General features: G+C 29.8%; 1 protein-coding gene and 1 long non-coding RNA gene across 2 annotated transcripts; one reads left to right on the top strand and one right to left on the bottom strand.

Moving 5' to 3' along the window:
- Nucleotides 1-3,296: 3,296 nt before the first annotated feature.
- On the top strand, nucleotides 3,297-16,419 carry LOC123271651. The gene is made up of 7 exons (XM_044738035.1): nucleotides 3,297-4,039; nucleotides 10,258-10,402; nucleotides 10,498-10,635; nucleotides 10,744-10,934; nucleotides 11,013-11,251; nucleotides 15,620-16,009; nucleotides 16,078-16,419. Exons 1-7 carry the CDS (start codon nucleotides 3,479-3,481, stop codon nucleotides 16,373-16,375), a joined length of 1,962 nt encoding a protein of 653 aa, XP_044593970.1. The 5' UTR covers nucleotides 3,297-3,478; the 3' UTR covers nucleotides 16,376-16,419.
- Nucleotides 16,420-19,521: 3,102 nt separating this feature from the next.
- On the bottom strand, nucleotides 19,522-23,113 carry LOC123271650. Its single transcript, XR_006510938.1, has 2 exons — nucleotides 22,444-23,113; nucleotides 19,522-20,013 (listed from the first exon to the last, which is right to left on the bottom strand). It is a non-coding gene; the product is annotated as an uncharacterized LOC123271650 (long non-coding RNA).
- Between the last annotated feature and the right edge of the window lie 802 nt (nucleotides 23,114-23,915).

A 23,915-nucleotide genomic window follows, 5' to 3' on the forward strand; every position in this document is an offset into this window, starting at 1 on the left:
ACGGCGGTTTCCATGAGGGATTAGAGGAAAGAAGAAAAGGGGTTTAGGGTTTAGTGGGTAGGGGCGTTAGGGTCGAGTTTTAGTATGACACTGCGTCGAGTCGCCACATATCCAGGCCAAACAACTATGCCTGGAATCCGTAAGAAGGATTCCCCTAAGATAAAAACACACACACACACACACACACACACACACACACACACACACACACACACACATACAGACACCGTGACAACCTCGCGGGGATATTCAGGGAAGCTTTCTGTGACCTTCAAACGTCGAGATTTGATGAAAACTCGATTTTTGCAAAACGGGGTGAAAACAATAACTTCCCGATTTTCGAAAATCTTCGATTTTCTTAGCGGGAAGTTAAAAATCGAAATAAATTTGAAAAAAAATTTGTAACCTCAAAAAACCGTTTTGCTTACGGTATATACACACTCGGTAGTCTGGCTTGAGAACGGAACTTGGCGCCAAACTCTATCGAGTCTGTTGATTTTTGAACGGAACTTAAACATTCGATCAACCACTCTGTAAACGAAAACTTGAGACGATCTTATGCCACCTAGTGGTCGTCATGATATCATAGATCGTAGATACTGATATGATTATTGTTTTTTTTTTTATCATATAGAAGTTGATATTATCTTCTGCTACATTATCAATGCAAAATTGTTATCGAATTTAGTTTAATAATATTTTATCTTTTTGGGAACCAAGTAAAAAGGGAATTGATTTTGGAAATTTAAGAATTTGTGACTTATTCTCTTATTAATTTTCTAAAATAATTGATATCTTTGAATTAAGCAAATTTTTTCAGATCACCCACTAAAATTCTTGAGAAATGAAAAATAAACTCAAATAATACATAAAAATTTTTAAACTTTAAAAGAGTCATAAGAATTTATCAACCTAGTTAACCGAGTCATATATTAGTAATGATTATACATTAACCCATATTTTAATTTACGTTCGATTAAAGGTAATCGGATGAAATAAATATTTTTTTCAATATTTCTTAATATAAATCGGAATATTGAGTGTCTCAAGAATTATTCAAATAACAATTATTGAGGTATAAAATTATTATATATACCTATTATAATTATTATATATTGAGGTATAAATTATTGTTATTATATACCCAACATCATAATTTTTAAAAATAAAAGAAAGTAGACGTAAAATTAAATTCAATGATTGTGCCCAGAAATTAAAAATATTTTAAACAAGGCTTAATACTAGGCGATAATTTAATTTTTAGATTTTTAGAAAGTTTTAATGCGAAGTTTTTTCATCAGTTGTTTTCAACCAAAAAAAAAAAAAAAAAAAGACAATGCAATGTCAAGATCTAAATGTCAGCGTCGAGACGATATTAGCTATAAACATTTAGGATAAATACTTTATCAAAAATCTTTCTAGAAAATCATCTAATTTCACGTAAAGTTGAAAGTTCACTAATCAAGAAACTTTGCAGTTATAATGCACGATCTTTTTGAAGGTGTATGTCCTATTGACATAGCGCTAATACTGCAATGTCAAGTAATTATGGCTGACAATAACGTTCATGAATTTTAAATATTAAGTAGCTAAATGAGATATTAAAAGATGTTTTAGAAAAAAAACATAGTGTTAAATATTGTAAAAGGAATTTAAAAGCTAGATTTGTTACTTTTCAAGTGAGAACTTTAGACTCTATTGCGCCACCTAGCGATCGCTACAGAACTACATACCGTAAAAATACTTGATATTATTTTTTTAAGTTTTTTTTTAAACACATGAAGATTTAATTAAAAACGATCTGCAAGAAAATATATAATTAAATCATTTATCAGGTAACAACAAGAGTTTTTCTAAAATTTTTGTTCCTTTAGGAAAAATTTAAATCATAATTATCACAATGATATGTTCTGTGGACCTTAAATCTGGAATAATATTTTCTTCCATTATTTTTTCGTTACATATATAATGAAGGGACTCAATTAATTAATAACATAGATAATTAATGAGAAGCACGGAATAACTTCCAGTCCATTTTAATTTACTCAAATTTTGTCAACTTATAAACCAGATTCTTAAAGACAGAATTTTTTATTTCCGTAAGTTTAAAAATTATTTTTTTTTTTTTCATAAGTCAATCATTAATTTTGAAAAAAATTCATTCATAAGAATAAATTAGAAGAAAAATTCATTTCTTAAGAATAAATTATTTGTCTTTAGTTAAAAATTTATGAAAATAATTGCAAAAGCACTATTAATATATTTGAAAAAAAAGTGATTGATATTGATATTTTTTTCAATTTCAATCTACATAAAATTTTAAATCTCTGGGGACAAATGACGAAGTAAAGAGTTAGATTTTATTTAAACACTTTCAAAATAAATAAATCGAAAAAACTGTTATTGTCAAGCAGTTTAAGAATATCTTTCACAATTTGATTCATGTTAATATTCATTACACTCTTGCCAATATATTTTAGTAAAGATCTGCGATGATTTAAAAACAATCATTAAAAATGTCACTAGAAAAATGATTTATAAATTTGACGATCCCAAAACCAACACATCTCATGACTCATTCACCCTCATTATATTGAGCATCAAAGAACGGGTTACAATAATTTTACGCAGAATAATCTTAAATAATTACTTACGGATAAAAATAATTAACAATAAAATTTTTGAAGCTTTTTAATCAAAGAAAAATGTCAAATATAAAGACAATTTTCGAATAAAAGAAATATAAAATTTTAATTTTTGATAGGTGCTTAATATTTTTATTTACCGCTCCGCAAAGGAGAACTATGAACTACCACCTGCCATCTATTGGCCGTCGAGGAACTAAAGATTCACAATAATATCTTTTTTAATGGTACATCGAGTTTTTTACTTATTTTGAATTACTTTTACTTATTACTTCAATAATTTATATAAAATTATTAAAAAATTGAGAGTTTTATTAAAGTTATGAGTGAAAATTTGGATATATAAACTTTATTTTGATCGATTTACGTATAACATGAGTTTTAAGGCATATTCATTTGGATTTACCAAATTTTTATCATGTTTTAATATTTAATATAATTTTTTCAAGAGCAAAACATAATTTTTCATAGAAGGGATAACTTATAATGAAAAATAAAAAAATATTCATTTTCTCAAAAAATTTAATTTTTAATTTTCAATAATAATTTTCGATTTTCAATCTGAAAAATTTTTTTAATTAAAAAAAAATGTAATTACCCAGAATTTATCAATTGACTATTTTTATAATGATAGTTTTTTCCTCTAACACTAATCGGGTTTTTTTAATGTAAATGATAAGAGACCATTCATCGGTTTTTTGAAATAAATAGATAAAAAAAACGTACCAGTATCTTAGTCATTACTCGTGCAGTTTGCTTTCAAAATTGAACGTTTTTTAACCAGTGTTAAAAATTATATTGAAAAAATATTTGAACAAAAAAATAACAGTAGAATGATAGCAAAAGTAACAGTAACTATAATTTTTATATTTATCGCGATCCATGGTGCGGAACCGCTAGAAAAATCAGATATTTACGACCCTACTGCAGTAAATAGATTCGTCCAAAGTTTGATGAAAAAAGTAGAAAGAAATACCTACCAATTAGAGGTCAAGACCGACGATGACACAAAGAGTAGAATTTTGAAAGATATTTTATCGGATGCAGTGGAAGCGCTGGAAGAATTAAATACAATTTCTGGTGATATTTTAGAAGAGTATTGGTTTCCCAATTTCCAGAGAGTTTTGAAAAATTTACAGGAGGCAGAAATAATGGAAGAAGAGATCAGAAGATCTTTCATGCCCCTAGTAAGTAGCATGCAAGAAACTTGGGGAATAATAGACGCGCGTGCTGAATCGCTGATTTCTCTTTACAAGAGTAATGATACCCATCATTTGGCTGGCTTGTGTCCGTTGCTGTTTGGAGTGACAAGATTTCTTGAAATTGATTATCAGGTGCAGTCTATTGCGATAATTTATCAAAATTTTATTGATAATGTTCTTCAAGGATTTAGTGTAAGTATTTAAATGTTTATTGAAAATTTTTTATTATTGTATGACGTTAGAAGGACTCGGTTATAATTTACTGTCAATTTGGAATTGTACAGAGAATTTATAACAAAAACACTTGACACTACTGTTGTTAGTTAATAAAAATAGGCATATGACTTAAATGAAAATTAAGTTAACCGACATCTAAAAATTTTTAGAATTTTTGAAGTTACACTTCTTTAGGCGTGTTATGAAAAAATGATGAGAGTAAATTTTTATCATGCGCGCGCAGCACCGTCACACGAAAATCTACATGTTGAAGTTGGTCATAAAATATAATATTAAAAGTATATATTTTTTTAAATGACTGTTAACTCATATACAGGCTAGTTGCAAAGTATCCAACGAAACGTTGTTATTTTCAAATTCGATAGAAATACCATTTAATATGAAATATATTATTCATATTAATAATCAATTCTAAAAAATGGTTAAATAAATATTTTAGTTTTTATTTAACTTGATAATAATTTTTTTTCAATTAATATTTTTTCAAAAATAATAGTAATTTCGTGAATTAAAATATTTGAACTAAAATCCACAGATTCGGTAGAATCTGGCGCCAAGTTCCGTTCAAATCTGCTGAAAACGGAGCGCCAGACTACCGACTATGTTTACTGTAAGCAGAACGGTATTTTGAGGTTGCAAAATTTTATTTAATTCTACCGTACTTTTTTTTCATAAATTGTATATTATAACAGTAATTCATACTTTATTTGACTGTTATTAATTAATTATATTCACTTATAACAATTAATCTAATTGAAATTATTAAATTTAATCAGCACAAACTATGGCAACGCAAAAATTTCGATGCTGACTTTTTTTCGATGGACAAAGTGATCTGCCACAGACTAAATAATTTGAGAATACATAATAATCCTTCATTAGATGGGAAACTACAGTTAAAAAAAAAAGATATTTCACAGCTTGCATCTACACCCGCCAGGGTGCGCTGGAATTATTTTTCCATAAACTGTAGTTTCAAGGGAATAGTTTGCTATAAAAAATGCAACCAACGCGAGATTTAAGTTGGTACCAATTGTAAATTTTTATTATAATTACAAAAAATACTAAAATCCGAACAAAAACAGTTTCACTGTAAAAAATCGCGCCAAGTCCACGTTCATAAGACTATTAAGAAAAAAAAAATTTTTTTTTTTCTTTACAAAAAGATATAAAATAGAAAAATAAAAATCAAGTAACCGATATGATTGTTTATGATTTTCGGAAGTTAAAAAAAATTGTGTTATAAATTTAAAAATTAAGAAAAAAATTTTGGAACGTACTTGGTGTGCGTCATTGTGTATTTCAATTTTTTTTAAGTCCTAGTAAATAGATTTTACGAATTTCATTAAAAGTAAAATATTTTGCAACCGCACACACTAAATACGTTCCAAATTTTTTTTTAATTTTTAAATTTATAACACAATTTTTTTTAATTTCCGAAAATCATAAACAATCATATCGGTTACTTGAATTTTTTTATTTTATATATTTTTGTAAAGAAAAAAACAATTTTTTTTTCTTAATAGTCTTATGAACGTGGACTTGGCGCGATTTTTTACAGTAAAACTGTTTTTGTTCGGATATAAATATTTTAGTACCTATATAATATTATATTTAGGTATCTTTTTATTGAGTTCATAATTTTTTAATACAGAATTAATCATTTTGTTTATCGAATATAGTAATTCTATCCATATTTTTTTAAATTTATATTATAGACCATTTTAATAATTTTCCGGAATTTTGTTGGAACCAAAATCTAGTTTCGTACTACAATATTTGTCTTTTAATTCATGTAATTAATATTATTTTTGATATTATTGATTAAAAAGATATTATCACTAGGTTAAGTAATAAATAATGACATATTTTATAAGAAACATATATTTTAAATAAATAATTAATGATACTAAAGTTAGCCGACATTTTTAATTTTTTGATTTTATTTTTAATAATTAAATTAGAACAAAAAAATATTTTTTTAAAATTGCACTTACAGTTTTTTAAGTTTTTTTATAAGTGAAAAATTTTTTTTTATTTTTTTGTAATCATTTTTTCAATAAAAAAAATTTTTAAAAATTTTTATATGTCAGCAAACTTAATTTTCATAATAATTAAAATATTTTATAATTATCGATTGTAAACTATTGATAATTTGCAGTTCCAAAATTAGTTGATTTAGAAAAATCTTAAATAATATTGAATTAAATTCATATGATAATTAATAATTTTATATTTATACGGTATAGCTAAACTTTTACTATAATAAAACCTATTTGATTGTTTTTAACATTTTTCTTCGATCATTTTTGCATTTTTTTTCTTTAAAATTCTTTTTATTATGTGCCAAAGAAGTATAACTTCTAACGCGTGTACATAAGTACACACACAATTTTTTTTTATTGAAAAAATTGTTACTTAAAAATAAAATAAAAAATTTCATTCGTAAAAAACTTTAAAAACCATAAGTGCAAATTTTTTTAAATATTTTTTAGTTCTTATTTAATAAATGACAAAAAATTAAAAAATTAAAAACGTCGGCTAACTGTAGTATTATATCCGAATAAAAACAGTTTCACTGTAAGAAAATCGCGCCAAGTCCACGTTCGTCATTGTGTATTTTAATTTTTTTAAAGTCCTAGTAAATAGATTTTACGAATTTCATTAAAAGTAAAATATTTTGCAACCACGCACACTAAATACGTTCTAAAATTTTTTTTTTAATTTTTAAATTTACAATAAGATTTTTTTTAATTTCCAAAAATCATAAACAATCATATCGGTTACTTGGATTTTTTAATTTTTTTATTTTGTATCTTTTTGTAAAGAAAAAAAAATTTTTTTTTTCCTAATAGTCTTACGAACGTGGACTTGGCGCGATTTTCTTACAGTGAAACTGTTTTTGTTCGGATTTTAGTATTTTTTGTAATTATAATGAAAATTTACAATTGGTACCAACTTAAATCTCGCGTTGGCAGCATTTTTTACTGCAAACTAACCCTTTTGAAGCTACAGTTTATGTAGATATAATTCCAGTGCATCCTGGCGGCCGTAAATGTAAGCTGTGAATTACTTTTTTTAACTGTAGTTGCGTATCTATAGAATTATTACTACACATTTTTATTTCATCTAGTCTGTGGCGCTGACCTTTCTCCATCAAAAAAAAGTCAGGATCGAAATTTGTGAGCGAGCTATAGTATGTGCTGATAAAATTTAATAATTTCAAGTAAATAAATTGTTATAAGTGAATATAATTAATTAATACGGTGAAATAAATTATGAATTACTGTTATGATAAACAAATTGGGTAAAAAAAGTACCGTAGAATTAAATAAAATTTCGCAACCTCAAAAAACCGTTCTGCTTACAGTAAACACAGTCGGTGGTCTGGCGCTCCGTTTACAACGGATTTGAACGGAACTTGGCGCCAGATTCTACTGAATCTGTGGATGACTTAACATGTCCATGAATCGTCAATCATTATATCTAGTGGATTTTTTTTCCAAAGTTATTGTATTAACAACCCTAAAGTAGTTAGGTCTCGTTAGAGAGACCTATGATTAAAATGGTATGATTAAAATAGCTCAGACAAAATTTGTAGACCATATGCAATTATCTACGAAATTTTACCTCACATGTTTTTTCTTAGGATTCAAAACTTTTGAGAAAACGCAATTCTAAAATTCACTAAAGTTGTATTTCTGTAATAGGTATGACTAAAGATTCTTTTAAGAAATCATCGTGTCAAACAAATTAAATCTTTTATTGATATAAAAAAACTTAATATAATAAGGAAAATTTTTTGACAGACATATTTTTACTCTAGAAAATATTTACATATGTAAATTAGGTGTCATTTGAACGCTCTTGACCTGAATTTATGCCTTTTAAAGATTTAAAATTTTTCATGCCTTAAGCGCGAAGCGCGCAGGTACCCGACTAGAAATTTCAGTGAGGCAGTGATTTGGCGCAAGTAAGGCATGCCGAATTCCAAACTTGCAGTAAGTGAGGCATCCAAACCAGGCCGAAGTTTGGGATGTAACGCAGTTGCGAGGCTCAGCCTAACTTGGCTTCCTGATTAGGTTGCAGTTTGGAAACCAAATTCGCAACGAAAAATCCAAATCTAATTCTTTCTTGATTTTTAGCTTTTTTATTATCAAGCGAAAATTAATAATAACAAATGCTTATTTTTTTATCTTCTTTTACTATTTTAAGTATAAATATTAAATTTAGGACTGAATTTTTTAAATATTTCATGAATAAAAAAAAAAACAAATTCTTTGTTGCTTTTATTTAATATTATTTTTATTATTTAATTTTATTTTTTCTGTAATTTTTTTTTGTTTTTTGGAGCGTTTTTTAATGTGAAGGTTTTTTTGATTGGTAGATTTGATAAGTCAAGGGGGAAGGAGATGATGGAGGAGTTAGATACACACATAACACTTAACTTTACTTCACACTCACCTTAATAGTAATTATAATCAGTAATTATTAATTATTAAAAATCGTACATGTCGAACGCGAGACTCGAACACGGTACCCGACGCACGAGGGCCCTATACCATACTGCGACGCTACGCCGATGATGAGCGACCTCTTATTTCAAGATACTTATAAGCACAACCAATGTTCGGCTTGCCTAATTTAAAACAAATAAGATTCGAATTGGGCTAGCCTAAGTTCGGAAAGCCCAGTTCGCTCCAAACTAGCAAAACTCAGGTTATCGTTACTTGAAACCAGTTCGGCGTTCCCATGATATATCAGACTTAAGGAATCCATGAAACTTTCCTAGTTACGTTCAAATATGGTAAGCCAAACATTTCGTTCTGCCTACCTTGGTTTTTATGAGGTACAACCTAGGAAAGCCTAAGTTAGGCAAGCCAAACTTGCCCCGAATTGGTTCTTCGGCATATGCCTCAATGAAATTTCTAGTCGGGTACATGAGAAACCATGTTTATATGTACAATACACAAATACTCTCATAAATACACACTTTTATATGTATAGAACTAAAAGGCTTAACCTTGGAAAGACTTGAAGCTAAATATCTTCTCCCACTCCATTTTAGAGTACTTTGGCAAGAAACGCCGAAGTTCGTCAAACGTTTGGAATTCCTAACTTGCAGGAAATTATAAAATCCAAAGTTCTACGGAAGTTCGGTTTGCCAAACTTAAAAGTAATTAGGGCCATTTATGGCAAGCTCAACTTCGGCAAATCTTTGGTTATCGTTACTTCCAGCTAGTCAGGCATTTCAAAGATTCGCCAAAGTTCGGCTTGCCATAGATGTCCCAAATTACATGCAAATTTGGCATGCCAATCTTCATTTTGCCTAACGAGGATTTAAGAAGGCGCAAATTAGGCTTGCTTAAGTTAGGCAAGCCAAACTTGCCCCTCACTAATTCTTCGGCATTCCTCACTACAATTTCTAGTCGGGTATGCTCTATTCTCGCCTAAAAATTGTGATTTCGATTAAAACGTGATTTTCATAATTTAAACGAAAAAAATTATGGATACAAAGCGTATTGAAATAAATAATAATAACTACAGAACACGTTAAAAAAATTTTCTTATCGATTAAATAAGATTTCTCAGAAAAAACTCGTTTTTATGATAAATTAAATGAATAAGAGCGTGGTATTCACGGGAGCACTGGGCTTGATAACACCACAACTTTGTCAAAAATCACTTTCACGATTTAATTTTTTTTTGTTTTATTGCTGAGGAAGTTTGTCAAAACCCTTGTGAAAATTGCGTGTCAAAATAATTCTGTTTCGATACAGTTAATTTTTTTCGATTGTCAGTTCGGTGACTTTTTCTGCGATTTCGGCAGCCGTATATATTATTTTTCATAAACAGAATTGAAATAACTATAAATAAGCAGAAACTAAACATACATGATGGTATAATTACTAACTGTTTTATCATCTGTTAAAATTTTTCTTTAGCTCGACCTACAGAGGGGATAATACTACTCGCGGGAAAATTCAAATTAAAAACGAATAATTTTTGTTATGATCTAAATAATTTATGTATGATATGAGCGCTTAAGGCATGCTCATTTGGATTTTCCAAACTTTTTTTTTCCTGTTTGTTAATTTTCTATGTTAAGAATTTGTAGTTCACATATACGTAGAAGTAATTATTTATAATACTAATAAAATTATTTTTTCAAGTTTGAAAGTTTTTGGAAATCTTGTGGTCAAAAAAGTTCATTGCGGGAAGGTTTGTTCAAATTTTTCCGTAAAGTCATGACTTCATACCTCAAAGAATTCGTCTTATATTGGTTTGTAAATATTGCAAACGCTCGATGTGTGGACAGTAAGTCATGGGCTAAGTATCCTTAGCAATGTTTACAGTCCAAATATCCTTAATATTCAATTATTTTAATTTATTTTTTTTTTATTTTATCCCAGAAAATAGTCCTGGAATGCTAGGTAACTTATTTGGTATCTACTTGAATAAATTTGATAAAAATTTAAGAATTACTAAAAATACCATTCATTTTTACCAATTTACTGTGTATAGGTGTGACGCTGATAAATTTGATAAATGTAAGTAGTACCAATGTCATTTTGTTAAAGTGTATGACAATCTTGGACAAGTCACGACTTATAATAATAATAAATTTCAATATTACTTTTAATGATATAATTTTGCAGATAATAGAGAGTGGTATTATGAATTAGAAAAAATGACCCAGACAATAATTGTCAATGAAAAAGATATGACTATTCCAGAATCTTGTAGTCACAACTGTGATCTCAGTTCAATAAAATATCAAATTAATCATAGCGACTGTAAAGAATTCCGTGATTGTCAGTTAATGAAAGGTCGTTTGGAAGTGTGTAAGGTAATATATTAATACTTCTTAAATTAAAATTGATAATTTATGAATCAATCATGTATTTGATACCGTATTTTTGATTAGAATTACGAAAATTACAACTCAAGACGCTACCAGTGGTTCAAAGATTCTGAAGGAGTTGTTTATGGTAATCAAAGTCTAGAATGTCACCAGAAAGAATCTTTAGAAAGCTATTATGACGGATGGAAAGTAAGAAATTGTGACTACTGTATGTGTACGTGTATCAAGAAACAAGAGCCTGGATACCATGTTTATACTGCTATCAGCTTCAGGGAACAAGTATCGAACACTGCAGACAACATGTTGCGTATTTTTTTTTCTAATTTTAAAATAAGATTAGATCCTTAGAGTACAATCTATTTTGTTAAATTTGATCAGATTTAGGCAGAATTCATCATTTTTTCCTTAAAAAGTGATTAAATCTGACAAGATTTAACTAATTCTTCTTGAATTTTGGTAGATGATGAACAAATAAAAGTACTTAATATAATCTTGTCAGATCTAAGAGACATATCATTAGATTAGATTATATTTAGACAGACTTTAATGTATTTTCGGGAAAAATTAGTAGGTCTAGTAAGAATTGATTAGATTAGAACAATTCTTTTTTAACCTAAACTATTTTAACTTAAAGGCAGGAACGGGTTAAAAAAGAATTATATTATCACGGTCGGAAAAATTAGTAAAATTTTAAAAAATTAGAACAATTTTTGAAAAGATTTTACGAAATTTAGGCAGAATTCATGTTTTTTCCGTAAAACGTAATAAAATCTGACAAGATTTAACTAAATGTTGTTGAATTTTGGTAGATGATAAACAAATAAAAGTACTTGATATAATCTTGTCAAATCTAAGAGACATTTCATTAGATTAGATCATATTCAGATAAACTTTATCGTATTTTCTGGATAAATTATTAGGCTTAATAAGAATTGATCAGATTAAAACAATTTATAAAAATATTTAACCAAATTTAGGCAGAATTTATAATTTTTTCTGTAAAATCTAAATCTTGCTGAATTTTGGTAGATGATAAACAAAAAAAAGTACTTGACATAATCTTCTCAAATCTAAGAGACATATCATTAGATAAGATCATATTAAGACAGATTTTATTGTATTTTCTGGGATAATTATTAGATCTACTAAGATTTGATCAGATTAGGAGAATTTTAAAAAAATTTTACCAAATTTAGGCAGAATTTATCATTTTTTCCGTAAAAAGGGATAAAATCTGACAAGATTTCACTAAATCTTGTTCAATTTTGGTAGATGATGAACAAATAAAAGTACTTGACATAATCTTGTCAAATCTAAGAGGCATTTTATTAGATTAGATCTTATTTAGATAAACTTTATCGTATTTTCTGGAAAAATTGTTAGGCTTAGCAAGAATTGATCAGATTAGAACAATTTTTAGAAACATTTCACTAAATTTAGGCACGGATTATTAGATTCATAATTTTTAACTTCCCGCTAAGAAAATCGAAGATTTTCAAAAATCGGGAAGTTATTGTTTTCACCCCGTTTTGCAAAAATCGAGTTTTCATCAGATCTCGACGTTTTAAGGTCATAGGGAGCTTCCCTGACTATCCCCGCGATGTTGTCACTATGTCTGTATGTATTTATGTATGTGTGTGTGTGTGTGTGTGTGTGTGTGTTTTTTTTTTTTAAGGGGGGGGGAATCCTTTTTACGGATTCTAGGCATAGTTGTTTGGCCTGGATATGTGGCGACTCGACGCAGTGTCATACTAAAACTCGACGCTAGCGCCCCTACCCACTAAACTCTAAACCCCTTTTCCTCTTTCCCCTAATCCCTCATGGAAACCGCCGTTAGGCATTACTTCGTGAGGGGAGGATCTAGCTACTGCTCTTTCTTCTTGTAGCTAAGGTGTTATTTTACCTTTCTTCTAGTTGTTGTCATTTGCTCTTCTTCTTTCGATGGAACGCAAGTCTATAAGGACTTCTGTTGCAAATGTGCTGATGGCGTTCCAGGAGGCTCTTGATGACAACATTGCTTCTACTATTGTCTCTGGTTGGATTTTCTTCTTTAGGATCATCTCCAGCTCATCTCGCTGTGGGTAAAATCGTGGGCACTCAAAGAAAACGTGCTCCGCGTCTTCATTGATTCCTGGGCAGGACGGGCACTCCGGTGAATCATCATGCTTGAAACGGAAAAGATACGTCCGAAAAGATCCATGTCCTGACAACAACTGCGTCAGATAGTAATTGACCTCGCCATGACTTCGGTTTAGCCAAACGTCGATCTTCGGTATGAGACGGTGTGTCCATCTCCCTGTTGTCGCGGCGTCCCACTGCGATTGCCATCGTGCGATGCTGTTCTGCCGTTCTTCAGCTCTGAGTTCCTCGGCACTTTTGTGTGGTTGTCCTCTTTCGTTGGTAAAGGTTCCGTCTTTCCTCAACTAGGACTCTGAGCGGCAAAGTTCCGGAAATGACACACACTGCTTCCTCTGATATTGTTCGAAAGGCGCTTGCAACTCGTAGGGCACTCATACGATATATTGGTCCAGCTTTTCTCCATGAATCTTGCACCTCTAGTGCGTCAGCCCAAATTGATATTCCGTAGGTGAGCACCGATGTGACTACTGATGACAATAGTAGCCTCCTGCTCTGCTTTGGGCCTCCGACGTTCGGCATCAATCGTGCGAGACTAGCTCTCACTACTGACGCTTTCGTACAGACGTGTTCCACTTGCTGTGTGTGTGTGTGTGTGTGTGTGTGTGTGTGTGACTATGTGACTCGCTTATAACTTTTGAACGACTAAACCGATCGGAATCTACTAAGCGGCGTTCTAAAGAGTTCCTTCAAACTTAGATTTCCTGTGAATTTAAACCGAAAAAAATTTTTTTTTAAAGTGGTTTTTTTGGAATAACTTTTAAATGGCTCTATCGATCAAATTCAAAAACTAATCCGTCTTTAAGCTTGAAAAACTACATCTATCGCCACCAAGCTGGTCAAAATCGGTTGATTCGTTCGAGAGATATCGCGAACGAAAGAAAACCGAAAAAAAAGTTTTTTTCGGGATTACTCCAAAATTTTTAGTTCAACCAATTAAAACCTGAAAATAACTTATGAGGATGATAAAACTGCGTCGAATGCCGCCAACCGCGTGAAAATTGGTCGATCCATTCAAAAGTTATTGCGGTTTGAAAATTCCAAAAATAGTGTTCTATGAAACTTCTATCAGACTTTTGAGCTGGGAGAGCTTAAATGCAAAGAAATATTATTTCTTTGAACTCAGCGAACACAAAATATCATATAAATTATATTTTGAGCTCAAAAATCTAAAAAATGTCATAAGTACAATTTTAAGCGCCCAGGAATGGAATTAGCGGGAAGTTGCAGGGATGGCCTTTAGGGTGAACCGTTTTTCTATTTCTTTCTACTAAAAGTTGATTAGATTTCTTCATATCTACTAAAAACTTATCAGATCTAAAGACATGTTACTGATGTCGATCAAAAAGAAGTTTACTTTATCATAAAATAATAAAAAAAAATTAGAAAAACGGTTGACCCTGAAGGCTACCCCTGCAACTTTCCGCTAATTCCATACCTAGGCACTTAAAATTGCACTTATGACGTTTTTGAGCTCTTCAAGCTCGAAAGTCTTATCAAAGTTCGATGAAATACGATTTTTTTAATTTTCAAACTGCTATAACTTTTGAATGAATCAACCGATTTTCAACCGGTTGGCGGTCGATGTAGTTTTTTGAGCTCTATAAAAAATTTGGAACAAAAAAATTGATCTGATGAAAAATTTCGGAATTATTACAAAAGAACACTTTTTTTCAATTTTTTTCGACAACGATATCTCACGAACGCATCAACCGACTCTGACGCTTTTGGTGGCGATCGATGCAGGTTTTCAAGGTTAAGAGCTGATTAGTTTTTGAAGTCGATCGGTTGAGCTAATTCGGAGATATTTTGAAAAAGTAAAAAAAAAACAACTTTTTTTCTCACTTTTTTTTTGCAATTTCTCAAAATTTACCGGTACGAATTGATTCCTATTTACAGGAAATCTAAGTTTGGCGATACCTTTTCGAATGACACCAACTGCGATGAAATCGGTCAAGCCGTTCAAAAGTTACGAGAGGTTTACATACACACACACACACACACACACACACACACACACACACACACACACACACACACGAAGTAATGCCTGACGGCGGTTTCCATGAGAGATTAGGGGAAAGAGGAAAAGGGGTTTAGGGTTTAGTGGGTAGGGGCGCTAGCGTCGAGTCGCCACATATCCAGGCCAAACAGCTATGCCTAGAATCCGTAAAAAGGATTCCCCCCCCTTAAAAAAAAAAAAAAAACACACACACACACACATAGACGTACGGACACACACATACAGACGTACGGACATCATCGTAAAAATAGTCAGAAAAGCTTCTTAGGGCTTCAAAACGTCGAGATATGTTGAACCCTCGATTTTTGCAAAACGGGGTAAAACCAATAACTTCCCGATTTTCCGAAAATCATTCATTTTCTTAGCGGGAAGTTAAAAATGAATTCAACTTACCGCACACCTAAAACAGAATTATTGTTGTACAAATCATATCTTTTTCTTTTAAGTCATGACTTCTCAAATCAAATGAATTTAGTCTCTATTAACATTTCAAAATTTTTTTGCATCGCAGGGTAGTTGTGGGTGTCAGATTTGTTCGACAAGGATACATGATCCACGTCCAAATAAAAGAAGATAAACTAGAACCAACAAAATTCAACAAATACGGTCCTTGGAAGCCATTAGAAGACATTGGCTACGACGGAAGCACAGAGAAATTTTTCCTCAAAAATGGAAACAATACTCCACTGCAACTTGGTCTCGATTATTGGCACCCAAAAACTATGAATCTTGATGACCTAGTTGCTCCTCTCGGGTATGCTGTAACCGGGGTAAGATTTGGGCTTGCTGAAGGTTCAATTGAATTACAAATACGAGTGTCGCCCATGGATTATGTAAACAGAAAAATTTTAGATGATGATAAACGGACTTATTGGATGTCTCCCGAACATAAAAATCAGAGGTTTGTAAATTTGATAGCTAATCGTAGATTTTAAGTATTGATCCTCATTGCTTGCGTTTCATTTGTAGTAGGACCGAACTGATTTTAAAAAAACCAGATCTTCCGACGAAGTCAACCAAAAATCTGGTTGATTCATCAAAAGGACAGTTTGTCAAGTTCCAAAGATCTGATTTAAAGAAAGATGCTGGGCAATCAACCGTCCCGTTTTTTGACGCTTTGGAGGTAGAAGGTCGTCCAGGGTTTCCGGTAGGAGGCGTTGGAATTGTTCATCGAGGCAAAAAGGGATTTGGGGGGTATTTAGCATTCAAAATTTTTGATTTAGATCTTTCTTATTATTTTAGAGATAGCATGAATAAAATGTCATGAAATTAATAGGGTAACTAATAAACTACACTGGTAGAAGAATTTAGTTCTATTTAATTAGATTTAGTAATAGTTACTCAATGATTTAGTAAAAAAAACCTTTCATTACCAAATATTTAGTAATAGTTACTAAATTATTTATTACAGTCCATTTATTTCCACCAAATAAACATTTAGTATTATTTAACAAATTACTTATTGCAACTCAATAAATCGTTTATTGGTATTAAAGAAATTAATTTTTTAACTAATTTTAGCGTATAACCTAACTTTTTTGCTCAAAATAAATCAAAAGAATTAAAATAAATAATTTTAAGTAAAATATGAGGCATTATAAAGAAAATAATCTCATTAAATTATAATTTTTTATTTGAGACATTTATAAATTTAAAATTAAACAAGTTTTTGACATATCAATAATAGACAAATTGAAAAATTTAAACTAAACTCAACTGAAAAATGACATATTAGCCATTTGGGAGTATGTGCGCTTTCAAAGGTTTGATAAATCACCCAAAATCGAACTGAAGAAAATAATCTGAGTCAGTGAATAGGTTATGTATCACATTCGAATTAAAGCATCCACAGATTCGGCAGAATCTGGCGCCAAGTTCCGTTCAAATCTGCTGTAAACGGAGCGCCAGACTACCGACTGTATTTACTGTAAGCAGAACGGTATTTTGAGGTTGCAAAATTTTATTTAATTCTACGGTACTTTTTTTTCCTAAATTGTATATTATAACAGTAATTCATACTTTATTTGACTGTTATTAATTAATTATATTCACTTATAACAATTAATCTACTTGAAATTATTAAATTTAATCAGCACAAACTATAGCAACGCAAAAATTTCGATCCTGACTTTTTTTCGATGGGCAAAGTGATCTGCCACAGACTAAATAATTCGAGAATGCATAGTAATCCTTCATTAGATGGGAAACTACAATTAAAAAAATATATTTCACAGCTTGCATCTACACCCACCAGGGTGCGCTAGAATTATTTTTACATAAACTGTAGTTTCAAGGGGATAGTTTGCTATAAAAAATGCAACCAACGCGAGACTTAAGTTGGTACCAATTGTAAATTTTTATTATAATTACAAAAAATACTAAAATCCGAACAAAAACAGTTTCACTGTAAAAAAATCGCGCCAAATCCACGTTCATAAGACTATTAAGAAAAAAAAATTTGTTTTTTTCTTTACAAAAATATATAAAATAAAAAAATAAAAAAATCCAAGTAACCGATATGATTGCTTATGACTTTCGGAAAATAAAAAAAATTTTGTTATAAATTTAAAAATTAAGAAAAAAATTTTGGAACGTACTTGGTGTGCGTCATTGTGTATTTCAATTTTTTTAAAGTCCTAGTAAATAGATTTTACGAATTTCATTAAAAGTAAAATATTTTGCAACCGCGCACACTAAATACGTTCAAAATTTCTTTTCTTATAAACCTAAATATATTTAGGGTAATTACTTACACGATGAGAAATTTCTGTAGAAATTTACTATGCATACATAATAAGACTGAACCTTAATGACTCAATTCAAAATATTATCATAAGAATTTAAGAATATCATATTGTACCAATCAATATTTACTAGGGACCATAGTAAATTTGAACATGCAACTGTTACATAAACATATATAAAAAATTTTCGTAAACTGACAGAACAAAAACTGTTAGTGTGCTTAAAACTTTTCATTATAGTTCCATAGTAAAATTTCTGTTGCTCAGTCGACAATAAAAATTTATAAAAAAGTTTCACATTTAGTCACGTGTACTCGGTTTAAATTTAAAATTGTGACTATGAAATTTTCAAATGTCCCATAGTAAACGTATGCGCGTCAGTCGCGACGCGCGCTCTTTCATTTTTTCGTGCTGTTTTGTTTTGTCAACATAAGTGTACAGACGCTATCAGTAGTGGTTAACGGTGTTATGAAAATTGCAATAAACATTAAGTTTTAAATAAATATTAGTTTATTTTTTACTCTAAAATTTTTTATTTTTTACAAACGTTTTCTTATTTTTTTTGCTATAGTACATTCGGAAATTTAAATTATTGCATATTTCATTTTACTATGGTACATTTCAATTTTTACCATTTACTATGTCTGATTTCATTTGTTTCGGAAATTACTATGGGCCATTGTAAAATTTTATTCTGAGTCAATAAGGTTCACTAGTAATATGCACCATTGTAATATCTAAAATCCATGCAGAATAAAAAATAATGGAAATTTCTCACTGTGTACAAGTGGGGTCCACCCTATTTTTGGCCATATCTAGGTGAAGCATTAACATTATTTAATTTTTTTTATTCTGCTTGTTTTTACGACGTATTTATGATAAAAAATGTCCTGAAAGAAAAATATAAAAATTTCGACAGCTTTTTTGCCATCAAAAGTTGGAAAAAAATTGGCTCTCATGTTTTTGGATGAAATTTCTATTTTATCGTTTTTGATGTTTTTGATATATTTTATTTTTTTTTTGAAAAATAAATAAAAAAACGAACTATAAAAAAAATGATCAATTTGATCAAAAAAAAAAAAAGAAATTAACATGGCCCAGCATGGGTGAACCCAACTTGTAAATAATTACCATATTTATTATACATAAATAACTCAGTAAGTAATTTTTAATTATAAACTATAAAAATTTTAGGTTATATACCGTTTATTCTTACTCAATTGGTCAACCGCATGTTAAGTAAATTGAACTACAATTGGAGTTACAAATACCGCAAGTTGTAGCATATCTTACTTTTTACTACAGTTAACGCTTAACTACAATATTGGAGCAAATCTACCCACAATTTGGAGTTGTCTCAGGTCATACTCCAGCCTGCGGTAGATGTAATTTATTTAGAATAAAAAAATCATTTATTAAACAGTAACAAATACTATTGATGGGTAAAAAATATTTTTTTCGCGCAATTAAATGACTAAAAATTTTGTTACTAAATCATTTTAGTACTCCGTATTAAATTTTTCTTAGTGTATTTAATACGAACATATTTATTTTATATAAATTTGGATTACTTTGAACCAAACACTATTTTGTTTTGGTTAATAATTTTTCTATATTTTTAAATTGTAATTTATTATAGAATATCAATACAGCAATATAGTAGAAAAAATAATTCAGTCATTAATTTATTTACTCAATATTGCAAATACAAAGAGCATTTAAAGCAGAATCAACTCCCATGAAATTTTTTTATCCCAGAGGGCAAGGCTTACAAAGATCAAACGTCCCGCGGCAAGACCGCCGGTCAAAGTATGAGGCCTCAAAGTAGCAGGAGACGATGACGAGTACGTAGACATGACATGTACTGAGAGACGGAATTATAGTGATGTCTGGTGGTAAATAGAGAAAGGATGAAACGTATGAGATTGTACTGTACTAAGCAAGTTTAAACCGAAGACCGAGTTGAGACCGCAACCGAAGAAGCGAGACCGCGACTTGTGGTACTCAACAGCTTCAGTACCAACAGTATCTACCGACGTTGCATGGCGGTGCTTTGTACTTGCAATCGCCAACAGATCATTACATGCTTCTATCTTTTTTCCCTTTTTTATGTACAAGGGCCACATTGCGATGCTCCAGTAAATACAATGACAAGAATTACCTATGACAACTAAGACTTATTATTTATAACTGGGGTTTTAAGTTATTGCAGAAATCCTAAAAAAAAAAAATTTATGTAATTTTCCATAATTATAACTATAATTAAAATTAATAACAATAATATTAAAATTATAATAATAATTTTTTTTTTTAATTAAGACTTAACTCATACAGAAAGAAAAATTTCTTGACTGGAGAACAAAATTCTTGGTTCAAGAAAATTTTCGGTGCCTGAAGGAAGACCGAAGTTGTGTTGGCCGAGGTCAAAATTTTTCTTGAAATTCTATTCTTGGTGGTAATTTTTTCTTAATTCAAATTATCATAAATACTTGATACAATAAACTTTTATATTTGATCCAGATTTTTAGATACTTTAGGGAAGCAGCGCCACCTACTTCAGCTGAGAAAAAAATTTCTTCACCTTGAGAAAATTTTTCTCTTGAATATTTGATGCCCATTTTATACTATTTTAGCATGCAATTATACATATTGAATGAAAAAAAAATAATTCAATATATTATTTGATCTTCCCATTTGACATGTTAGTCAATAAAAATTTACTTCTATCTTTATATTTAATTTTTTGGAGCAAGAGAGAAATTTTCTCAAGACAAGAAAATTTACTTCTATCAAGAACTAAATTTTTTGGAGCATGAGGTTGAATTTTCTCAAAACAACAAGATTTTCTTGACTTTAATAAATTTTCTTGGATGAAGATACGTTTTTTTTAAAGCAAGAGAATTAATTTTGTGGGAATAAGTGAAATTTCTTGTGTCAAAAAAAAAAAATTTTTTTCGCTCAAGAAAATAATTAGGAAGAAAAATATTTTTTTGGCTCAAGTGTACCTTTTTTTTCTGTGTAGACAAGTTTATAGAGTTCCGATATCATGTTCCCTGTCTTCTATATTTCATCATCCGTGATATGCTAAAGTAGCGCACACGGAAACAAGTAAACTGTAATATTCACTCGGATTTCGGTTAATTTTTATAGTTTCAAACAGTAAAGCAGACATCGGGGTGGCAAAAATATAAATATTACAGAACTTAATGTAGAAAGTATAAAAGCCACAATTTATAATTTAATATCCAAAATAAGTGATTAGTAGCTGTCACTATAGTAAATGACGACTCTTTCATCTTAAAAAATCACAGTTTCAAACAGCAAAAATTGCCATTTCAATATATAGTCGATATTATGAGGAGAAGGGGAACCCAGATAAAAGAGAAGGGGGTCTCACTCTGGGAGAATTTAACATTTGAAACAGTAAAAATTATACTTTTAAAATATAGATTTTACCAGTCCAAGCAAGTTAATAATTACAGTTTGATTTTTAGCGTTGCGTTTAAAATTTACCATTTTACTTTGTAAATATTAACGTTGCTTGTATTAGAAATTTATTAACTTTATTTTATACTTTTTATATATCATAAGATCATTTTTTAGGTACGAAATGATAAATATCAAAGTCTGAATTCTTAATTATTATACTTTAACATTTTAGACATTTACATAGCGAATATTACTGTTTGAAATAGTATTTTCTTCCATGTAAAGAGTAAATTGTAACGTTTAAATGGTAAATATTATAAATTGAATAGTAAAATCACGATTTTACTGTTTGAAATGGTAATTTTTAGCAGTTGATCATTACTTATTATAAATCGACTGTTATTTATTACAGTTTATTTTTTTGTCGTACAGAAGAATTCTTAAAAAACGGTTTGAGTAAATGGTAAGCATTTTTTATAATTTTATATTTAATCATTTAAAATCATTGTTCTATTATTATTTTTATTTATGGGTAATTTCAAATACAATTAAATTTTTTATTCTTACTGCAAATAAACTTCAAATAAAAAATACAATTTAATTGTATTTTAAATGTTCTCCATTAGTAAATATATTAAATATTGTAATGTCAGTATTTTTTAATTAGAAATCTTACAACTCTGTATTTAACCCGCAGGCCTTATTACACTACCGTAGTAAAATAAAGCCTATTCAAGAGGTTTTTGAAAAAATTCAATTTTGTGTTTGTTTATGATGAAAATTGTTATTACTTCATTATATTTTATGGCTAATGTATCAAAATAAAGATTAATGATACATTTCGATAATTAAATGCAATATTTTTGATTTTTTTCATAATCTCCCTTAGCTAGGCTTTACTACCCTCTTGTACCTTATTTATCAATTAATTTATTTTCAATAGTCATCTAATGAAATGAACGAAATATAGAGCTTAATTGATGAAATTCTTCGGTAGTAATAAAAAATCAATTACAACTTTTTGATAACGATCTATGGATTTTTAGTGGTAAAGCCGGTACCCTAATTTTATTATCTTGATAATAATATAAATTGTGCTGTCAAAATGAATCAAAGTCAGTAAAATTTTTTCGATTAAAAAAACAATGTCAAAATTTATTACCCAATGAAAAACAATAGTACCGCGACAATGACAATAATGATCCTCGCCTTCAGCGATTCTCTAATTTATAACCCGATAATAATAACGGGCATAGCAATAACAAGGACACTTATAATGCAAATTAACCACTCGCGTCATTTTCATCCAGTATTTAACGTACTTGGGTATACAACAATATTGTCAGCCGGTATAAATATCTACTAGCGTTCTACCATAGAACGTGTGTGGGTACGTGTGTGTCGTGTAATGACTAAATAAATGGCAACAACTGGCGCGATGTCAAAACACAATCTGTATCCAAAATATAGTCATACCCTCACTCGTAAACATAAAATAGCCACACGTTCAACTAACATGTATTGTTATCATAATTACAGCTAGCGCCAACTAACCTCCATTGTTTGTGTAACTTAAGAATTATAAATGCGCGCGTTGACATTTGTCACGGATGTTTTTGATTGAGTTATTGGCTTTTATATTTAACTGTATGATAATTTGACAAATGTACGGAACTGTTATTGTAATCATAAGCGAACGCTTTTTTGTCGATAGAGATTCGTGTAATCCTAGCTCTTCATCAAACGAAACACGCTAACCATAACAAGGGGAAGCGATGTAGTAAAACTCTTTAAACAGTTGCACTTGTCATATTGTTCCTCTCTTTCGCATACTTGACGCACTTTTACGCCCTGCGAAATACATCATACCACTTAATTTAAATATTCACAGATATGTGCTTCTGATATTATGACCGATGAAAGTGACAGTAGTAGTTCAATTTAAATTTGATTTTGTTTTGCGCAATTTAGAATTAAAAAATATCAAACAAGATATTTAAATATAAACAAGATATTAAAATATCAAACAATATTTACAAATATAAATAATGCTGTGAAGCGGGAAAGAATAGGAGTTACAGTAATTATTACGTGAAGCGTTCCACATTCACGTAACAGGATATTGGTAGGAAAGGATTGAGAAAGGAATGTGGAGAGGATCATCTTAATGTGAGTTTATAGAATATGCGAGAAAAAATTATTAGATAGCTCGGACTGGGATTCGAACCCAGAACCTTCCGAAGACATGTCGGCTACTCTACCATTTGAGCTATCCGGTCTATACTAAATTTCCTTGCGCTTATTCTATATACATTAAGCCACACCGTCCATCTTACGGTAAGCATTTTTACAAATATAAATAATGCTGTGAAGCGGGAAAGAATATATCAATAAATGGCCGAAACGTCGCAGAAATAATAATCTAATTTGTTATTATGATCTTATCTTGTCCACATTCCTGAGATAAAAAATTTATTTATATCAAACAAGGTTAAGAAGATCTAAGTACCCTCCTAGTGTAAAGAATGTCTAAGAAAATAATACGTAGAACTACTTTTATTATTAATCTTAAAATTAATTTTTAAATTAATTAATAACATTGTTGAGAAAATTTCCGAAAAATTTACTCAATAA

This window comes from Cotesia glomerata, linkage group LG9 (genome assembly GCF_020080835.1).
Source record: "Cotesia glomerata isolate CgM1 linkage group LG9, MPM_Cglom_v2.3, whole genome shotgun sequence".
Taxonomy (NCBI): domain Eukaryota; kingdom Metazoa; phylum Arthropoda; class Insecta; order Hymenoptera; family Braconidae; genus Cotesia; species Cotesia glomerata.

Excerpts from the sequence above, each read along its gene's own strand:
- LOC123271651 (XM_044738035.1), top strand. The coding sequence starts at position 3,479 with ATGATAGCAAAAGTAACAGTAACTATAATTTTTATATTTATCGCGATC. Across the intron at positions 11,252-15,619 it reads TCGAACACTGCAGACAACAT|GGTAGTTGTGGGTGTCAGAT; the intron begins GTTGCGTATTTT and ends TTTGCATCGCAG. Across the intron at positions 16,010-16,077 it reads CCCGAACATAAAAATCAGAG|TAGGACCGAACTGATTTTAA; the intron begins GTTTGTAAATTT and ends TTTCATTTGTAG.